Source organism: Antechinus flavipes, chromosome 4, assembly GCF_016432865.1.
Source record: "Antechinus flavipes isolate AdamAnt ecotype Samford, QLD, Australia chromosome 4, AdamAnt_v2, whole genome shotgun sequence".
NCBI classification, from domain to species: Eukaryota; Metazoa; Chordata; class Mammalia; order Dasyuromorphia; family Dasyuridae; genus Antechinus; species Antechinus flavipes.
This window is the reverse complement of record NC_067401.1, coordinates 155,778,325-155,796,931: the sequence shown is the minus strand read 5'-3', so window position 1 is coordinate 155,796,931 and position 18,607 is coordinate 155,778,325. Positions and strand designations below refer to the sequence as shown.

Sequence of the window (18,607 nt, the reverse complement as noted above, 5' to 3'; positions counted from 1 at the left end):
AACTGTATTTTTGAAGGGTTGTTTTCATCAGTGGCTTTTTATATATTTCTTTTTCCATTTAGCTAAATCTATTTTTTTAAGCAGTTGTTTTCTTTTTCTAAGTTGTTGACTCTTTTGCATCACTCTGCTTTCTTTTCCCAATGTTTCTTCTACCTATCTTATGTGATTTTTAAGTTACCTTTTGAGCTATTCCATGACTTCTTTCTCAGCTTGAGACATGGACCATTTCTTGTTTTTCTTTGGGGATTTGCCTATAGGTGTTTTAACAATGTTGTCTTCTTTTGAATTTATATCTCCATCTTTCTTGTCACTATAATAATTTTATATGGTCAGATATTTAGGTGGTGGTTTTTTTGCTTTTTTGCCATTTTCTTTTCTTTTAAATTTGAGCTCAGTGCCAAGAGTGGAAGGAGCAATACTTCAGGCTTGTTCTGCCGGGGTTGCAGGCCCTGACTATTTATCTGGAGCTACACTGATGTTATTTTGAGGTATGGGGCAACTCTGGTATCTTCTAATACACTTAAAGGGTAGAATAGGAAATGGTTGGCACTGTTGAAGACTACTGGGGTCTGGCAACTTATCTGGAGTGGAGCCAAGGTCCTATTGTTGATGTCTAGTATCTTCTGAGACCCATGACTATTTGAAGTTCATGAAAATCTGGCTGCTGGTGGCTGCCTGTTTGACCTGGGTTACTCTGAAGCATGTAATTGGGGCTCAAGATCCTTTGCACTTTTACTGAAGTGGTCCTTGCTGCTGGTTTGCTAGGATGATTCCTGTTCTGTACTGCATTTCCCTTTTATACAAGTGAGATAGACATTACTTTGATCTTTGAAATTTCTTGAGCTAAAATTTTGTTTCGCCCATTTTTTTTTTCTGATTCTGTTGTTCCAGGATTTATTTGAGGACATTATTTTATGTTTTTTTGGAGGTGAATATGGAAATTATGTAAATTTACTGCTTACTCAGCTATCTTGGCTCCCAGAAGTCCAGCAGTATTCTTTTAAAGTAAATGATTTTTAAAACGATTCAGTACCAAGAAATAAAATTCTTGCTTATTAGAGAGAATCAATGCACCTTGGAAAAAAGCAGAGACCCTAACCTAATCATAATAAAGGTAAGAAAAAATAGGACTATATTTTAATTTGATTAATTTCTTATTTCAGATTAGATTTAATAGAAATCTATGAGGAACTTTCCTCTCTATTTCTTAGAAGTATTCTATAAAGAAATACTTTTTCTCAGAATGAAATCAAGCCAGGATAAGCTGCTGCCCTTTGTATATTCTTTGCTTATGGGCTAGGCCTTGGTTCCATTTTGCCTTCCTGTTACTTATGCCAAAGGACTGGGACTTGGTTTTATATAACTTCATATATTTTGCAAAATTTATTTATGCTGTTTATAAACAATATATAATTTAATAATTTTTGTTTTTCTTTTTTTGTTAAAACTTTTTATTTTCAAACATATGCATGGATAATTTTTCAACATTGACCTTTGCAAAATCTTGTGTTCCAATTTCTCCCTCTTCCTCCCAGTCCCTCCCTTAGATGGCACGTAATTCAATATATATTAAACATCGCAAAAATATGCTAAATCCAATATATGGTTATATATTCACACAATTATCTTGCTACACAAGAAAATTTAGATCAAAAAAAGAAAAAATGAGAAAGAAAATAAAATGTAAGCAAACAACAAAAAGTAAAAATGCTATGTTGTGATCCACATTCACTTCCTACAGTCCGCTCTCTGGGTGTAGATGACTCTCTTCATCACAAGATCACTGGAATTGGCCTGAATCATCTCATTGTTGAAAACAGCCAAGTCCATCAGAATTGATCATCATATAATCTTGTTGCCATGTACAATGATCTCCTGGTTCTGCTCATTTCACTTAACATCAATGCATGTAAGTCTCTCCAGGCCTCTCTGAAATCATTGTGCTGATTGTTTCTTATACTACAGTAATATTCCATAACACTGACATAACATAACTTATTCAGCCATTCTCCAAATGATGGGCATCCATTCAGTTTCCAGTTTCTTGCCACTACACAAAGGGCTGCCACAAAGATTTTTGTACATGTGAGTCCCTTTCCCTTCTTTAAGATGTCTTTGGGATATAAACCCAGTAGAAGCTGCTAGATTAAAGGGTATACACATTTTGATAGGTTTTTGGGCATAGTTCCAAATTACTCTCCAAAATGGTTGGATCAGTTCACAAATCTATCAACAATGTATTAGTGTTCCAGTTTTCCCACATGCACTCCAAAATAAGGTATTATCTTTTACTGTCATTTTAGCCAATCTGAAAGGTGTAGTGGTACCCCAGAGTTGTCTTAATTTGCATTCCCTTTCAATAAATGTTAAAGCAGAAACTTCTTAGAATAGGAACAAATTTTATTTTATAAAGACTGGATTATAACTCTTCAAGATGAAAAGATAACTGTCCTTGGGATTTGGTGGTTCTGGTGCACTAAGAATATAGAAAGTTCTGGCTAAATTGAGTTAGTAATCTGAAGGGTCATTATAATTTCCACTGCTATAGGGATAACTTTTGACTCAGTATCACTGTCCACTTGGTGAATACCAAAGGAGTAACATTTGATTTTATCCATTCCAAATTGTGTCTTTTTAAATCTTTATTGTAAGTAAAATGCTTCATTACACTAATTAGTGTATTGTATAGTCCACAAGTATTCCATTCTATTTTGAACTTGAATCACTATACTCACCTACGCTAGGATGAATCCAAAATAATTAGCATCAAGTGGCAATGGATAGCAAGGACTTACTGGTTCATTTTGTTGCTGAAGTTGGGGTATTGGTGGTGCAGAAAAATGGAAACCTTGAATATTTGGATGGCAAGATATAAGACTCAGGTATCCAGTATATATGTACAATCACTCTTAATGACTAGGAATAAGGAGAGGTGTTCCACTGACCACATAGGAATAACCTGATGGTCTTTTAGAAGAATATATATATAGTGAATATCACTGTCCCCTAACTCTAGCTGATGATTTTAGAAAAGTTCACTCTCCAATATAAGAAAAAATGAAAATAAATTGTCTTTGTATAATCAGCAATTGTGTGTGTGTGTGTGTGTGTGTGTGTGTGTGTGTGTGTTTGGATATATGTGTGTTATATATGCACATATATTTACACATAAACTTTTTGTTCATTTCATTTTGATCATTCAGGCTTTGAAGAAAGAGTAATGGTTAATAACTTTAATAGCCATTGAGAGACAAAGGACAACACTAAGTAAAGTAGGAACTACCTCATTGCCTACTAGTTGGAAGCAAATCTTCTGATTCAATGTTTCTGTTGGGGGAAACAGATTAAATCCTGCTTAATCCTAGGTTAAATGGGAAGATAATGGGAACTATAGTGATAATCATTGGGATCTGCCATGGATGAGTATAAAGCCTTGCATTTATCACATTAACTGATTTAAGGGTTCTACTCCTTAAGGAACTACTTCTGTACTGAGGAGTCAGAGGAGGGAGCAGGCTTTTACTGCCAAAGAACTAGGGAGCCAAACTGTCTTTAGAGTCATTAAAAAGATGAGATTTAATAGTGCTATTGTGTAGATTTTTTCAGTCCAGAATTCTATTGGCTTAAAGTGTTTACAGAAGATGTGTTCTTTTAGAGTCAGCTGAATTAGTTACAGATGAGGATAATCTGGCTTTAGGATTGTTAATTAAATTGTATTGACACTTCTAGGTCTAAAGCAATAATTGCTCTTCTTTCCCTTTAAATGTTGAGATATTCCTGAGATATTCCCCTATCCAAACTGATTGTTACAAGCCAACCAAAATTTTGAATGCAGATTGGGGGCCTATACTTCTGAATGTTTCTGTCATAAAGACCATGTGTGGTAGAGAATTTGACACATACTGAATTAGCTCCTGGAGCTATAAGATCTCTGAGTAAGTCAATTTTATCTGTTTTTAAAAGCAGTTACTGGCCTGTCACTAGGCACTGGATACTATTGAATAAATAAGACAATGTTTTACTATGATTCTATGTCCTGATTTGTTCATCATAAACTGCCCCTTTTACAAGATAGCAAGGCTGTTTAAAAGGAATGTGAATATCTGAGATTACTTTTGCCTGAATCCTTTGAGTATTAGTAACTTTCACTGGTAAGATGGGTTTTTCCTAGGCTGAGAATTCAAATTATAGCTCCACTGTTTTGCATCCTATCCTAGCTCAATGATAAAACAATAGTGACTTCGGTATTGAGGAATACCATTTTGACTGCTTCACAGATGTCTCCATCGGCTATTAAGAGAGTACATACAGCTGGACTTTAGTGCTCTTTGCACAGCAAAATTAATTCAGTCATCTTTCTTAAATATTAGAGTCATGAAAAATCCTCCTAATGGGCCAGCCTACAAACTACATCTGAAATTACCTTCACTCCTGAGATTATACATTTTAAAAGACTTTTGGTTTTGTAATTAATTTTGTCCATCATTTGAATGGGGTTTCTCCTGTAGTGTCACCTATGCTAGGTTCCTTTTTGTTATGAGTTCCTTTAAGGTCATTTTAGTGCTGCAAGTTCTCCTGGAGAGTTTTTGGGACCTCACCACTAAAAGGTGGGATATGGTATGAATATATATTTCCCCCTTTCTTCTATATTGGCTGAGATGGTTTCCTTTAAGAATGCAAGAAGGATATCCTCTAGACTTGGAGAGTCTAGAGAACTGGGGATATAAAAACTCTGTAGCAGAATTTCCATTGCCTTACAAGGTTCCATTATGAACTGGCACTGTCATTTCTATTGTGAATGTGGATGTGGAATAATAGCATTTTATCAACTAGGAATTATATTCTTTTTCACCTTATTCTAAAGTTTTTATTATTGTACTTCAGATCTGCCTATGTTGTGTTTCCCAGATATTTTCAAATCTTTATCCCTGAATTGGCTTCTGTTAAGCTGACCTTGCATGTGCTAGCATTCATATATTTGTAGTCACTAATGCTTTCTTATGTAAGACTAGTAAAGTAACTGACAGGTTGGAGTTTAGAGGGAGGTCCTTCAATCTGAGCAAAAGGAAGAGTGTGAGAGTAATCTTTTTTTTTTTTTATCAGAATATGTAAACAATGTCCTCTGACCATATCACATAGTTATAGATTAAAAATCTAGAACAGAATTAGGAAGGAGGGCAGAAGAGATAGAGCAAGATCAGGTAATAATATAAAAAAAATCTACATATGCCATCAGCAACTTCTGTAGGTTGTGTAAAGGTATGAGGGTGTGCAGAACAGCGGGGAGGAGGTGGATTAGTCAGGCTCAGTTACAGACACTGAGATCTTTTTCTTTGAATATAATCGTTTTCCTTTCCCACACTTCACAGTTATGTTAGCTAAGCCATGCAGGGTGGGTAGTTGCTTGGAATAACTAGAAGACTGAATAAGGCCCAAGTAAATTTAAACAAAACAAGCCCCTGGGGCGACTGAAATTTGAAGAGAATATAATATCCACCCTGAATGGGAGGTAAAACAAAACAAAACAAAATAAAGCCGAAATGCCTCCCTGCCTTCTTTTTAAAGTCCTACTTAAAAAGCTAGGTACACTATGATAGTTCTGGGTGCAAGTGGTGTCACAGAGTAAGGAAAATTGTCATTGAAAGAAAAACACTGAAAGTAAACTAGTCCCTGAAAGAATCTGCCATAGTTTCTTGTTTGACACAGGAAAAAGGGCCTTGGGAATGGTGACTCAGCGGAGGGAATTCTGAGCTTTTGTATAGATACCAGATTCAGAAGAAAATGATGAAAATTCCGTTTTGGCAACAATCCATGGTGGGGGGAGGAAAAATGGAGAGAGGACAAGGTAAAAAGAAGGAAAGACTGGGAGAGAGAGGTCGAGAGGAAGTGACAGAAGGATCACTAATTAACCATTAAGAGGTTTCTGAATCAAGATTGCAAGTAGAAACGAATATATTGTCAGCAAGTGAATTATGACACTCAAAGTTAATGTAGTAGGTACTTGTACAAATGTTCCTGTTTCTCAAGTTCCTCATCTTCATTTTCTCTTCCCTTTCGCCACCTTCCCTTTTTCTACGCTGGAACTGTTTTTAAACGGGACAGGGGGAAAGGGAGAAAAGGGCGCTGGATTGCAATCTTCTCCCAACAAAAGCCCTTTGCTGTTTAGATCGAGGATCGTGGAGAGAGCCACAGTCCTAGGAGGAAAAAGAAAGTGCGGGCGCTGGGGAAAAGTGGAAAGCTTGACCCCCAAACCAGCTGGGGCCAAGGCAAGGTTTAGCAGTGCGCTTGCCTCTATCCCACCTGCTGCAATCCCTGCCCGGACTCTAAGGCTTCCAAGCCACTTCCTTCCTCTAGAGCCTCCGGACTTCGTTCCAGCTTTACTCTTCCAGGGAGCCTCAAGCACCACCACCACGGCTGCTCTGTCACTGCCACCACAGAAGGATCAGGTTCTCGGGTGGTGGCAGAGACAGCAGTGACTTGGAGCATCCTCCCCCTCCCCTTCTCTCCCCTCACTTCCCCTCCCTCCGCCTGACCACCCCCCACCCACCCCCTTATCCTCCTAGGGCCGGCTTCTGCAGCTCTTTGCTACTATTGGCGGGCATAAGCTTAGTGGGGCGGGGCCAACCCAGGCCGGTATCACATGGAAAGCCTCAAAAGAGCTGAGTGTATTGCAGAGCTCATAAGAACCCCCGGCCAGTGTAGCAGCAGCCATCACCTCCGCTAGCAGACTGTGCCTTTGAGAATTTTGGATTGCATTTTGCTCACTCGCTTTAAACAAAAAAACAAAAAAAAAAACCACTGGATCTTACATGCCTCTCCTTTCCCCACTTCCACTCTATGTCCCCATGCTCCTGAGCCAGCAACAGGTAAGGGCTACCGTGTATTTTCTTCCTCCCTTCCTCTTGCAGTATGTCTCTCCCGGGGGAGCAGCTCTGAGCAGTCAGTCCCCCTACTCTCTTTTTCTCAGCCCCTCTGCTTACAGAGGTCCGCAACTGTCATTCCGGTGTGGTGCTCCCCCACGCGCCGGAATCCCATATCATGCCTGTAATGCCTGTAGTTTGTGTGCCCAGGAACATCCCCAGAGCTAAAAATACAGACATGCTTGGAACAGTTGAGTAATAAAAACAGATTTCTCTGCAGCATCTGTTTGTGCTCATAACTTCCACTGCACCAGCTGTAGAGAGATACCGAGTTGGGAGCTGGGGGTGAGGGTGTGTGTGTGTGTGTGTGTGTGTGTGTGTGTGTGTGTGTGTGCTCTGCAAGGAAGAGAAGGACCAGGGAATTGATCCCAAACCTTAGTTCTATAGTTCTGTGGTGTTTTATTTATTTTCCTAGTAGTTTTTTAGAGTAGTTTAGAGAAGTCTCTGAGCAGTTAGCTTTCCAAAATTGCTTTGGTAGATGGGTAGGAAAGGGAAGTGGGGCGAATTTCAACCTGAAAAAAGACCATTAAACTTTATTTTATCACAAGCTGCTTTTCATTCTCCTATGCGATGTAAATTATTCTTATTAATATTGATAATGCATTGTTTGGCTGCACTGTAGTATTAGGGAAGGACATTGTGGTGGAATGACTGTTCTAAGGAAAGATTGCATCATAACAGTGGTTTATCATTGCAATTAAAAAAGAGAGAGAGAAAGATAGGAAAAAGCAATTTTTTATGGTATCCATTTTCTAGCATGTTGTCCAGCTTACCTTTGACTGCAAATTTACCAGAAAACTAAATTTACCTGTTTGTAAATGATGAGGTCAACTAAGTGTTATCTGAAAACCTTTTTTGTTTATGCAAAGGATGCAAGTTTCTTTCATCTTGTATTATTTTTTTTTCTTCCACATCTCTAATCAACAGGCTTTCAGGCTTCCTCTAGCTAAGTATTGTGTAATGCATCTTATGCTTTACTTTTAGATTTGTTTGCTTTTCCACCTTAATTGCTAATATTTTACCATCACCCAGTCCACACTCCCATGCGTATTTAATTTATTTTACAAATACATAGAAAAATTGATGCTTCAAAAAAGCAAGATATGTTATTCCAGAAAGAGAGGTGCTTGTGTTGGGAGCGCAAGATTGTAAAAGGAGGGGATGTATTTTCCCTTGCTTCATTTTATTTCTCCATTGTACATTGGCTTTGCTTTCATTCTTTATTTCTTCCTTTTTTTGTTCCAAGTTGGTGCAAAAAAGTCTATTCTGAACATTCATTAGGATGGGTTTTTGTTTTGAAAAAGCTTTAAGCTTGTCTAGAATCACAGATCATATGTAAAGCTGAATAACAACTTTCAAGCAATAAGAGGACTGGCTGAAGTTCACTACACCTTTACTTGAGCAGATTATTTAATGTTTTAAATATTTGAACAAAGTAGATGTTTTAATGCTACCTGGGTATATCTGCTTCCTTACATCGGCTTGTGTTGGGTACACATACATCTCGGCATGTCAGAATTGTTCAGATGATTTTCAAATTGAGAAATGCCTCCCCAGAATTTCCTCTTTTCCTCCGCCTCCTCCTCCTCCTCCTCTTCTTTTTCCACCTCCTCCTTCTCCTTCTTCTCCTCTTTCTCCTCCTCCTCCTCCTCTTCCTCCTCTTCTTCTGTTTACAGAGCTATGAAGAGGTTGCCTTGCTAGCACTTGTGCTCACATAGCAACATGTGCCCAGAGCATACTCAGGGTTGGTCTATATGGCGTCAGCTGGGGAATATCTGCTCTAAACGCTCATTAGCAGTTCTCCCTTACAGCCCAGTAGACTTTCTCTTCTATAATTTAGAAATTCTTCCATACTGCATTTCTGACTTTTTCGTTGAGAATCATTATCGTGTGAGAAAAATTTCTGAAATATCTTTTTTTGTTCTGATAAATTGAGACACTCCAGCCATCAGTTCTTGCAGTGGGGGAATTATTTCAAAGTTCTTTTATTTGCCTCTTCTCTCCTCCTTCACCCTTCACAGACTTCATATGTCTCATCTCCACATGTACCTAAAATTAAAATTCAGGGAGTTATTTTCCCTCTATCCTTTACACTTAATTTTGTCTCAAGCCTATAAATAGACTTGATGTGAACAATGCCACATGTAGTCTCTCAGTTTCCCACTGTATCTTTCTGGTTTGCTTGTTATGGACTGGAATAAAATGGTGTGCTGATGATGGAATCCCACAAAACTCTTTGACAGGAAAGAGATTTTTATTGCTTGAGTATTCATTAAATAAGAGTAATGATGCCACTGAGTTCTAGAGATCAAGAATATCAGTGGACTTTCAGTGTTCTCACCTCACTTCACCTCACCTCACATCCCTTTCTCTCCTTTCCTCAGAATTGCACTTAAATTTGTGCCTGATTATTCATGATTTAATGACCATGTAGAGATTAACCTTATCTCATGAAGTTTTTCATTAGCTGCATGTTTCTTGTTAGATCTTATTTTGGGTGTTATGGTCCCTCCATAATACCCAGGCACAATGGTAGGCATGTCAGTCTCTATGGTGAAACATGAAGAAACTTATCATATCAAATTTTGATACATGCCCTAGAGAATCATTATATAATCAATCCCAAGAAGTCATTTTTATCTACATATATGATTGAAATTTAGGAACATCTTCCTTAGTTGTCAAAAATATAATTTTGTTTTGTTTTGTTTTTTGTTTCCAAGTATGAAACATAGGAAGTTGTAACATTTTAAACAAATATTTTGTATATGGAACAAATTCTGAAATAGAACATTAATAATCAGTGCAAGTTCTTTTCAAGGATCTAAATACAGAAAGCTATTCATAGGAAGCGGGTATTGTGTGCTTTGAGGAATTCAAACAAATGTCATAGGGTTAAGTTTTCTGGAGAGTCCCATGTCAGAGTCAGTGGATTTCCTATGGTTGGTTGGGGAAGGGAAGAGGAGGCTGTTTGGGGAAGGGTTAACCTGGAAATAGCACAGGAGCAAGGAAAAAACTAAGGAGGCTATCTGGTCATGTTACATATTTCTTTTTCTGAAGTCCCGTATGTCTTCTTGATGCACTTTTGAGCCAGCCACGTAACTTGGAAATTACTGTGGAAAAACATTCCCTTGCTGTAAAGGATTCTATACCCTCAGGAATGGGGGAATGTATTCTTTTGTCCAAAGCAAAAACTTCACCCAGAAGTAGACAAAATATTGAAGCAGGTGGAAGGCTAGTAGTATAAATGCAAATCTTTTTTCTTAAAGTAACTTGAAGCCCCACTCAAATTGGGCATCATTTAGGTGTCAAAAGCTGCCAAAAATGTAACACGCATTGGAATTTTCACAAAATGACTAATCTCAGGAAATATGTGTTAGGGCACATTCTTGCATAATAATTTGGGAGAAGGAACAGGGGAGACAGAAAAGTATAATAAAACATGTATGTGTATATTTAGGGAAAAGATAACCTTGTCTTTGTTTTTTAAAATGAGCGCAATAAAATAGTAACAAAAATTTGCTTGGAATGAATTGTAATCTAAACAGTTAAAGTAACATAGTCGATATTAGCAGGTAACATTGTGTGTAGGTTGAAGAATTAAAAAAAAAATCTTGATTCTTCCATAAGAAGATCTATGCGTTTTTGTTCATAGCAGTCGATTTTGTTAGTGTTTTAAGGTTTGCAAAATTCCTTATTGTACTCTAACTCATGCACTAGACTGCCTTAAGCATCACAGACTAATTTGACTATAAAAACAAACAAAAAATAGACAATCTGGGACACCAAATCAAGTTAATATAGTTGTTCAGAATATAATTCTGAAAAGGAAAATATCTTAAACTATTACATTTCAGGTAATTTATCAAGGAGAAATAGGTAACAAGGAGAAATAGGTAATTGAGAGGAAATATTGAAGTAGGTTGCTTTTATCTAGGGGAGAATAACATTAAAAATAGAGCTGTTTGATTATAATATTAAATAAAGCTGAGTGGTTTCTCCATAGGAACAAATAGCAAACAAAAGCACTTTAGGAGAAAGAATCATTAATGATCTACCATGGATAACTTTTTTTTTTTTCTATGTGGGAGAACACCAAGTTGGAGCAACATGAAATGAATTCAGCTATTAGTTCATAATCCAGCACCACAGTGTTGAACTCCAAGCTTTTTGTTGCAAATGGCAGCTCCATCTCCTGAGACTCAAAACTACTATTGCTAGGCAACAGAATTATTCCTTATGCCCTAGAGAGCAATTGTCTTTCAGTCAGAATCAGTTGTACTAGAGAACTCTTATCTCTCCTTTCTACAGGATGGCTGGGTTATTGAGCAAGCTAACTAGCCTAAACTGCTATTGAAAAATTGTAATCTAGTAAAATGAAGTAGATAGAGGTCTAGTCTACAAGTTGGGTATATCTGTTCATCTTTGAAACATACTGATTTTGTGGCCTTGGATGAGTCACTTAGCTCTTAATGCCAATAGGTAGTTCTTTAAGAAGGTAAGTTACAGAAAAGCTGTTGACCATTGGTAAGGGGAGTTTCCTTACTTATGAGCCTTTTTTATACAAATGAAATTGCATGTTTAGCCCCTATTACAATCATGACTTTTGTTGGCTCATTTATACAAAATAAATTCTTGTTTTTAAGTTCAGCTATATGTTAATTAATCTTTGTTACTCCCATGTTGGATCCACAATTCCACTGTTATTCTAGACATTGAAGCCTTGTGAGTGGATAGAGTACTAGCCTGAGAGTCTGGTTTCATTTCATGCTAAGAATGCTTTCTGGTTGTGTCATCTTGCAAAAGTCACTTAATTTCAGTTTCCAAGGAAGGTTCTAAAAGCTATCTCATTATCAATCTTATAGAATTATTATAGGAATCAAATATGATGATGTAAGTAAAACATTTCATAATCCTTAAAGTGCTATGTAAACATTAACTACCACTACTACTACTATTTTGCACACATATGATGTTCCCTACATATCTTTTAGCTATGAACTTTTAGCCACACCACAACCTCCCTAAGTTGTCAAGTAGAATATTATAATATTATATCCACAAGGAAAGTAGCAAAAAGGGTAAAGTGAGGCACACAATGGGAAATTATTTATTTGCGCTCATTGATAGTGCTAGGAGTCCAAAATACTAATTAGAATGCCCTATAATTAATCACTAATTCATGTTTACATTTTTAAATATTTAAACCTAATAAGGTATGAGAAAGATAGTCAGAGGAACCAGATATTAGGTATAGGGGAAGGGGAAAGAGATGACAGATTTGTCTTATATCCTAAGGTAATTTCATTTTTTATGTTAAAAATTTTCTTTTTTTATTATAGCTTTTTATTTACAAGATATATGCATGGGTAATTTTTCAGCATTGACAATTGGAAAACCTTTTGTTCCAATTTTTCCCCTCCTTCCCCTTCCCCCAAATGGCAGTTGACCAATACATGTTAAATATGTTAAAGTATAAGTTCAATACTATATATGTATACATGTCCATACAGTTATTTGGCTGTGCAAAAAAGAATCGGATTTTGAAATAGTGTATACTTATATGTTAAAAATTTTCAGGAACTATAGAAACAGCTGATTTTCGACAGTAGCTACATTTAACAAAATTATGCAGAGTTCTTTATTTTCTAATATACAATCTCTCTCTCTCTCTCTCTCTCTCTCTCTCTCTCTCTCTTTTTTGGCAGAGTGTATTCTCCGGATGGCAGATAAGTTACTAAGGTAACAGCTACATGCCAGTAGACAATTCTTGGTAGACCCAAGGCACCTGGAGACTTCCATCTCTACCTATTTTTTTTCGTGTGTGTGTTCTTCCTTAGCATTCAAAACTGTTTCTCCAAAGGATCCTGCAGAAACTCAGACTGTTTTCTAAAGCAGAATCCCTTCAGTCCACAGCAGAAGCAATGGGCAGTGTACGAACCAACCGCTATAGCATTGTCTCTTCAGAAGAAGATGGCATGAAATTGGCCACCATGGCGGTTGCAAATGGCTTTGGGAATGGGAAGAGTAAGGTCCATACTCGACAACAGTGCCGAAGCCGTTTTGTCAAGAAAGATGGTCACTGCAATGTTCAGTTCATCAACGTGGGTGAGAAAGGGCAGAGATATCTGGCAGACATCTTTACCACTTGTGTGGACATACGTTGGCGGTGGATGCTGGTCATCTTCTGTCTGGCTTTTGTTCTCTCATGGCTATTCTTTGGCTGTGTGTTTTGGTTGATAGCATTACTTCATGGAGATTTGGATGCACCTGATAACGATAAAGCATGTGTATCTCAGGTCAGCAGTTTTACTGCTGCCTTCCTTTTTTCCATTGAAACTCAGACAACAATAGGCTATGGCTTCAGGTGTGTCACTGATGAATGTCCCATTGCAGTTTTCATGGTAGTATTCCAGTCCATTGTGGGCTGCATCATTGATGCTTTTATCATTGGTGCAGTCATGGCTAAGATGGCAAAGCCAAAAAAGAGGAATGAGACTCTTGTCTTCAGCCACAATGCCGTAGTCGCCATGAGGGATGGAAAACTATGCTTAATGTGGCGTGTGGGAAACCTCCGTAAAAGCCACTTGGTGGAAGCTCATGTGCGAGCACAGCTCCTCAAATCCAGAATTACATCTGAAGGAGAATATATCCCACTTGATCAAATAGACATCAATGTGGGATTCGACAGTGGAATCGACCGTATATTTCTAGTCTCTCCAATTACAATAGTCCATGAAATAGATGAAGATAGTCCTTTGTATGATTTGAATAAACAGGACATGGATAATGCAGACTTTGAAATTGTTGTAATACTAGAAGGGATGGTAGAAGCCACTGCTATGACAACACAATGTCGTAGCTCTTATTTGGCAAATGAAATACTCTGGGGCCATCGCTATGAGCCTGTCCTCTTTGAGGAAAAACACTACTACAAAGTGGACTATTCAAGATTTCACAAAACATATGAAGTGCCCAACACACCTCTTTGTAGTGCTAGAGACTTAGCAGAAAAGAAATACATCCTCTCAAATGCTAATTCCTTTTGCTATGAGAATGAGGTTGCACTCACTAGCAAAGAGGAAGAAGACAGTGAGAATGGTGTTCCTGAGAGCACAAGCACAGACACACCTCCTGACATAGACCATCACAACCAGGCTGGAGTGCCCCTGGAGCCCAGACCACTAAGGCGAGAATCAGAGATATGACTAACTGGCTTCTCTTTCAGGATGTGACTTTAAAACACAGTCTGTTGTTGGTCAAAGGCACATTAAGCTGAAACTTGGCCCAAACAGTTTGCAGATGACGGTACTGGTGAAGAGATATATCAAGGCAAGCAGCTGCAGGGGATGGAGGCTGGTATAAGGGTTTCAAAGGGAAGACTGCAGAGCTGGAACATTAATATAAAGCACTAACATGTCTACGCATGATCAGATGGCACATATATGTTGTAGAATAAATTATTATTTTTGAGATAAAACTTGAACTTGCAGGCAAGTATTGGTAGGGTTTGCAACTTTTCCAGAATACTTCTCTAGGGAACAAGAATGTTTTTAATGGCATAACAAAGGCAAGATTCTGCCTTAATTTTTTTTTTGAAAAAAAAAAAGCTGCTGCTAACTACATGAACAAAAATTATATTTTGTTGTAGTGTAGTTTTTATTTTGTATAATTTAAGAATCAGTGTTGGAACTTTGGTGAAAGCTCATGATACTCTTCAAAGTGGCAAATACTTGGCTAGCAGATGCCAAACCAAGAGCCGGAACTTTTGAGGCCAGTAGTTTTTTCTCTAGAATGGATTTTTCTCTCTCTGGTTACATAAGGGGCATTATGTAACGCAAGCCAAACGGTAGCTTCCAAGGATCTCTTCTCCATGATTTTTAATGAGTTATCTCAAATTGTAAGTTAAACTACCTAAAAAAGAATACCAAAGATAATGCATAATTTTGCACAGTTGAGCTTACTTTCAAAAGGAAAATTAAAAGTCAACAACAACTACAATAACAAAAACAAAAACAACAACAACAAAAAGAAACAGGCTGCTTAGAAAAACAAAACAGGAACTTCACATCTTGAGCTTCAGTAGACTGGAACTAGCACATCACTTTGCACCTTATTCAGAAGACAGAGCATAAGACCTAGAGCCTAGGAAAGTGCAACTTGTACCCACTTCATGCAACTCCTTTAAAGGAAGTAAAATTTCAAAAGATACACAGAGGGGGGAAAATTATACAAACCAACATCTGTTCTCTGCTTGCTAGGTAACATCAAGCAAGGCTGCTTCAGAAGGTCAAGTGGGTTGTTTTGGTTTAGATTGGGGTTATTTTGCACATTCCTAAACTGCTTCTAAGAGGTAGTGTCCTGGTCTAGCTGAGTCTGCATTCTGAAAACTGAGCCATCCAGCAGGAAAAAGAGGCTATGACTGAACCCCCTTGCTTTTCATTCCAGTTCCAGTTACACTCAAGCCAGGCTCAGACAAGGCACCAAACTGCACCCTGGGGGTCACTTTCTTTTCCTAAGGGCATCAGGGAAGGGCTGTACATGTCCCACAGGACTATAAATGACAGGAAAGTAAATCAGGGGAAGGTGTGGACGTGCCACTCTGATGCAGCACAGGAAGAAAGGGGGAAAGGTTGCTTTATTTATTATTATTATTGTTGTTATTATTATTTTTGGCCAAGAGAAGAGTGACAAAATGTAATCATTTTCTAGGGTCAAAAGAAAAAAAAACATTTAAACAATAAGCAAAATAAGGAGTGAAGGGGATAATTCTGTTGAAGAGTTGTTTTCTCCTTCATTTTTGCATACTCAGTTGAGTGCACACTCAGTGTTGGTCATTGTCTCCCATGGAGCCCTAAAGCATATATGCATATATATTTTTAAATGATATGCTGATTTCTCTAAAGGCTATTCTTCTGCCTTACTTGCTTTAAAACTTCCTGCCATACTAGCTCCATAAAGAGACTTAGATGTTGCTTAGAAGTCCCTCATCTGAGTCCTTTGGTTACTGACTCTCCCCACTCCTCCCACCCTATTCCCATCTTAATCTAAGTCTCCAATTCAGCTCTTATGGTATTAGATCACTGTATGCCATTAAAAATTAGCTTGTTCTAATGTCATAGGTTTTGTAAATGGAAATCTGTGATGACTTCTGGTCACTGAACATCCCTACCTGAAGGAAATGCCTGCAGCAGTCTGTGGCATCTGCTATCTCCATGGTTCTGAAACTGGGAAAACAATTGCACTGAAAGAGCAAAATTAGATAAGAAAGAGAATGGAAGATATTGCAGAGGGAGATATGGGGAGGAGAGGACTTTAAAAAGGAAAGAGGGATGAGTAGGGCTTAAGAATTGAGGGCATAAGGAAAGAACAGATAAGTGGATGGTCCTTGACAATGAAGGCAATGACTGATTTAAGTGCTGCTATATGGTAATATCCTTGTTAAAGTATGACAGCAACCAAACCAAAGAGTATTCAGTGACATGTCAAACAATTGAAGACTTCATTGAGAAGTGGATAGCCTCTGTGGAAGTTATTTTCTCCCTCCCCCACCACTACATACCCAACCAAATACATGGAGTTACTACTTATAAGATTTGAGATAGATGAAAAGGATTGGGGTGGGAGGAGTAAGGACTGAGAGTGGCATATTTAAGTTATTTTTCCTAAAAGAAAAAAAAAAAATCTGCTGCATAGGTTTGGGGTTTCCTTTTCACAAAAAAATTTTTTTTGCAGAAAATACATTTTTAAAGTGTACATTTTATACAGTTTATCAAATATTTTCATATTTAAAGCCAAATGTAAATAGATGTCTGTAAAGAAAAAAAATGCCATAGGAAATATAAATTTCAGTGCAAGAAATTTTGTTAGCTAGTATGCTACTGGTTAGCATGGTTTGAGCAAATATTCAAAAACCTTATAGGGCTCTTAATGCTATGGGCTTTTGTTATTTATTTAAGCATGGACTTTTAATTTGAAAATATTTTGTAGTTACGGAGGCATTTTAAACAAACTTTCAGATGGCTAATTTGTCAACAATGGAGACTTAGACAATGCACTGCTCTTCTTGCTGGATTTGTTTGTTTTCCTTTTCTTTTTTCTTTGCTTTGAATCCTTTGTATTTACTGACTGGCTTTTAGACATTTCCTTAGAGAACTTGCAAATCTGATACTTGGATGCAGGTGGGAGCCACTGTGAAAGTGACAAATATAAATCTTAGAGCCTTCCTATTCCTCAAGTGTGGCTTTTCTATTTGCAAGCACAACTACCATTGGCCTTACTTAGAATTGTTCCTCTTGATACTGCTTTAACCCCTTTCAAAGATGGTATGGTTTAGAGACTTGGATGGGAATTTTTTCCCCTGCATTTCTTGTTATATATTTATATTTTTGTTAACAGAGGAAGAGAAGATTCAGACATAATAATTATATTTTGCTAAGTGAGACAAGAAGTTTTCTATCCTTCAAAGAGAATACTTGAATGAGACATTTTAATGATGTCATAAAAATAACACTGCAGCCATTTCCAAATTCTGAAGTTATTTTTTTTCCTTATCTCATCCTTGATTATTATTCACCACCATCACTACCATCATCACTACCACCCACCTCTTCCTCTTCATCTGATTTGAAAGTACTGAATGCTTGTTTTGCTTAATTTGATATATTTACCTCTGGCAACTTATCAAATTAATTCTATTGATTAACCACACCCTGCCCTCTTCCCCACAAAAAAGACAAGATGTGTTGAGTTTTGTTGGATTAAATTTTGATTTTCAGGTTGAAATTACAAGGTAAAAAACTGAAATTCAATACTGTAGAATCAGATTCTTGCTGGTTATTTTTTTATTAACGATAAAGAGTGTTATACAATGCCCACCATTCCTTTACCAACTAGATCTGTTTTCCTATCACTGGCTTTCAGCTCTGGCAAGATGAACAATCTAGGCATTTGACAATCGTTGTACATTACTCTGTTCCTGTTTGCCATCTTTTTTTATTGTATCAAAGTCTTCCTATTGTACTGCACAAATCATGGATTGTACATATTTTTATATATTATGTCTTATTTTATTATTTCTAAATAAAAATCCAAAATATTAAAAAAAAAAAAAAACTCAAGACTTTTTTCACTTCCTTTTAAAAATGCACCACTAATGAATGGACAATAGTTAGGACATAAAGCAAAATCTACCACATAATGGGATATAATTCCTGAAGCCTTAGGATGAATGGGTGAAATGAAATGTACTGAAAAAACTGGTGCAGTGCAACAGCAAATTAGCCTAATTAATATAAAAGGATGTCTTTACTTGTGATCTAGTGCTAAAAAACAAACAAAAAAAAAATAAAAAAAACAAAGAACATTGCTCAGGTGATGTGTGCAGCAGAGTGTTGTTTTGTATACAAGTCTGGAAGGTTTGGGGAAGCTTTTGCAACAAGATATTTTATGCCCCTTTTCAAATATTCTACTTTTAGGGGTTACAAATATTTTGTGGGACAGAGTCAAGAAGACCTCAAATCCATTTCTTCCTCTGATAGATACTGGCTCTATGGCCAGGGAGAAGTTAATGTACCAGAAAACTATTCTAAAAGGAAAGATTTGAGCAGTCTTCTAAAAAATCCAGGGAAGCCTAGAGGCAGAAGTGAATTGGGGAGGGAGGATGTTAACTCATTCCCAATCCTTCC

General features: G+C 37.3%; 1 protein-coding gene across 1 annotated transcript; it reads left to right on the top strand.

Annotated features, from left to right (window-relative positions):
- The first annotated feature begins 3,129 nt into the window (after window positions 1–3,129).
- KCNJ2 (potassium inwardly rectifying channel subfamily J member 2) lies at window positions 3,130–18,035 on the top strand. The gene is made up of 2 exons (XM_051995210.1): window positions 3,130–6,866; window positions 12,629–18,035. The coding sequence occupies exon 2, from the start codon at window positions 12,845–12,847 to the stop codon at window positions 14,126–14,128; it is 1,284 nt and encodes a 427-aa protein (XP_051851170.1). The 5' UTR covers window positions 3,130–6,866; window positions 12,629–12,844; the 3' UTR covers window positions 14,129–18,035.
- Window positions 18,036–18,607: the final 572 nt, after the last annotated feature.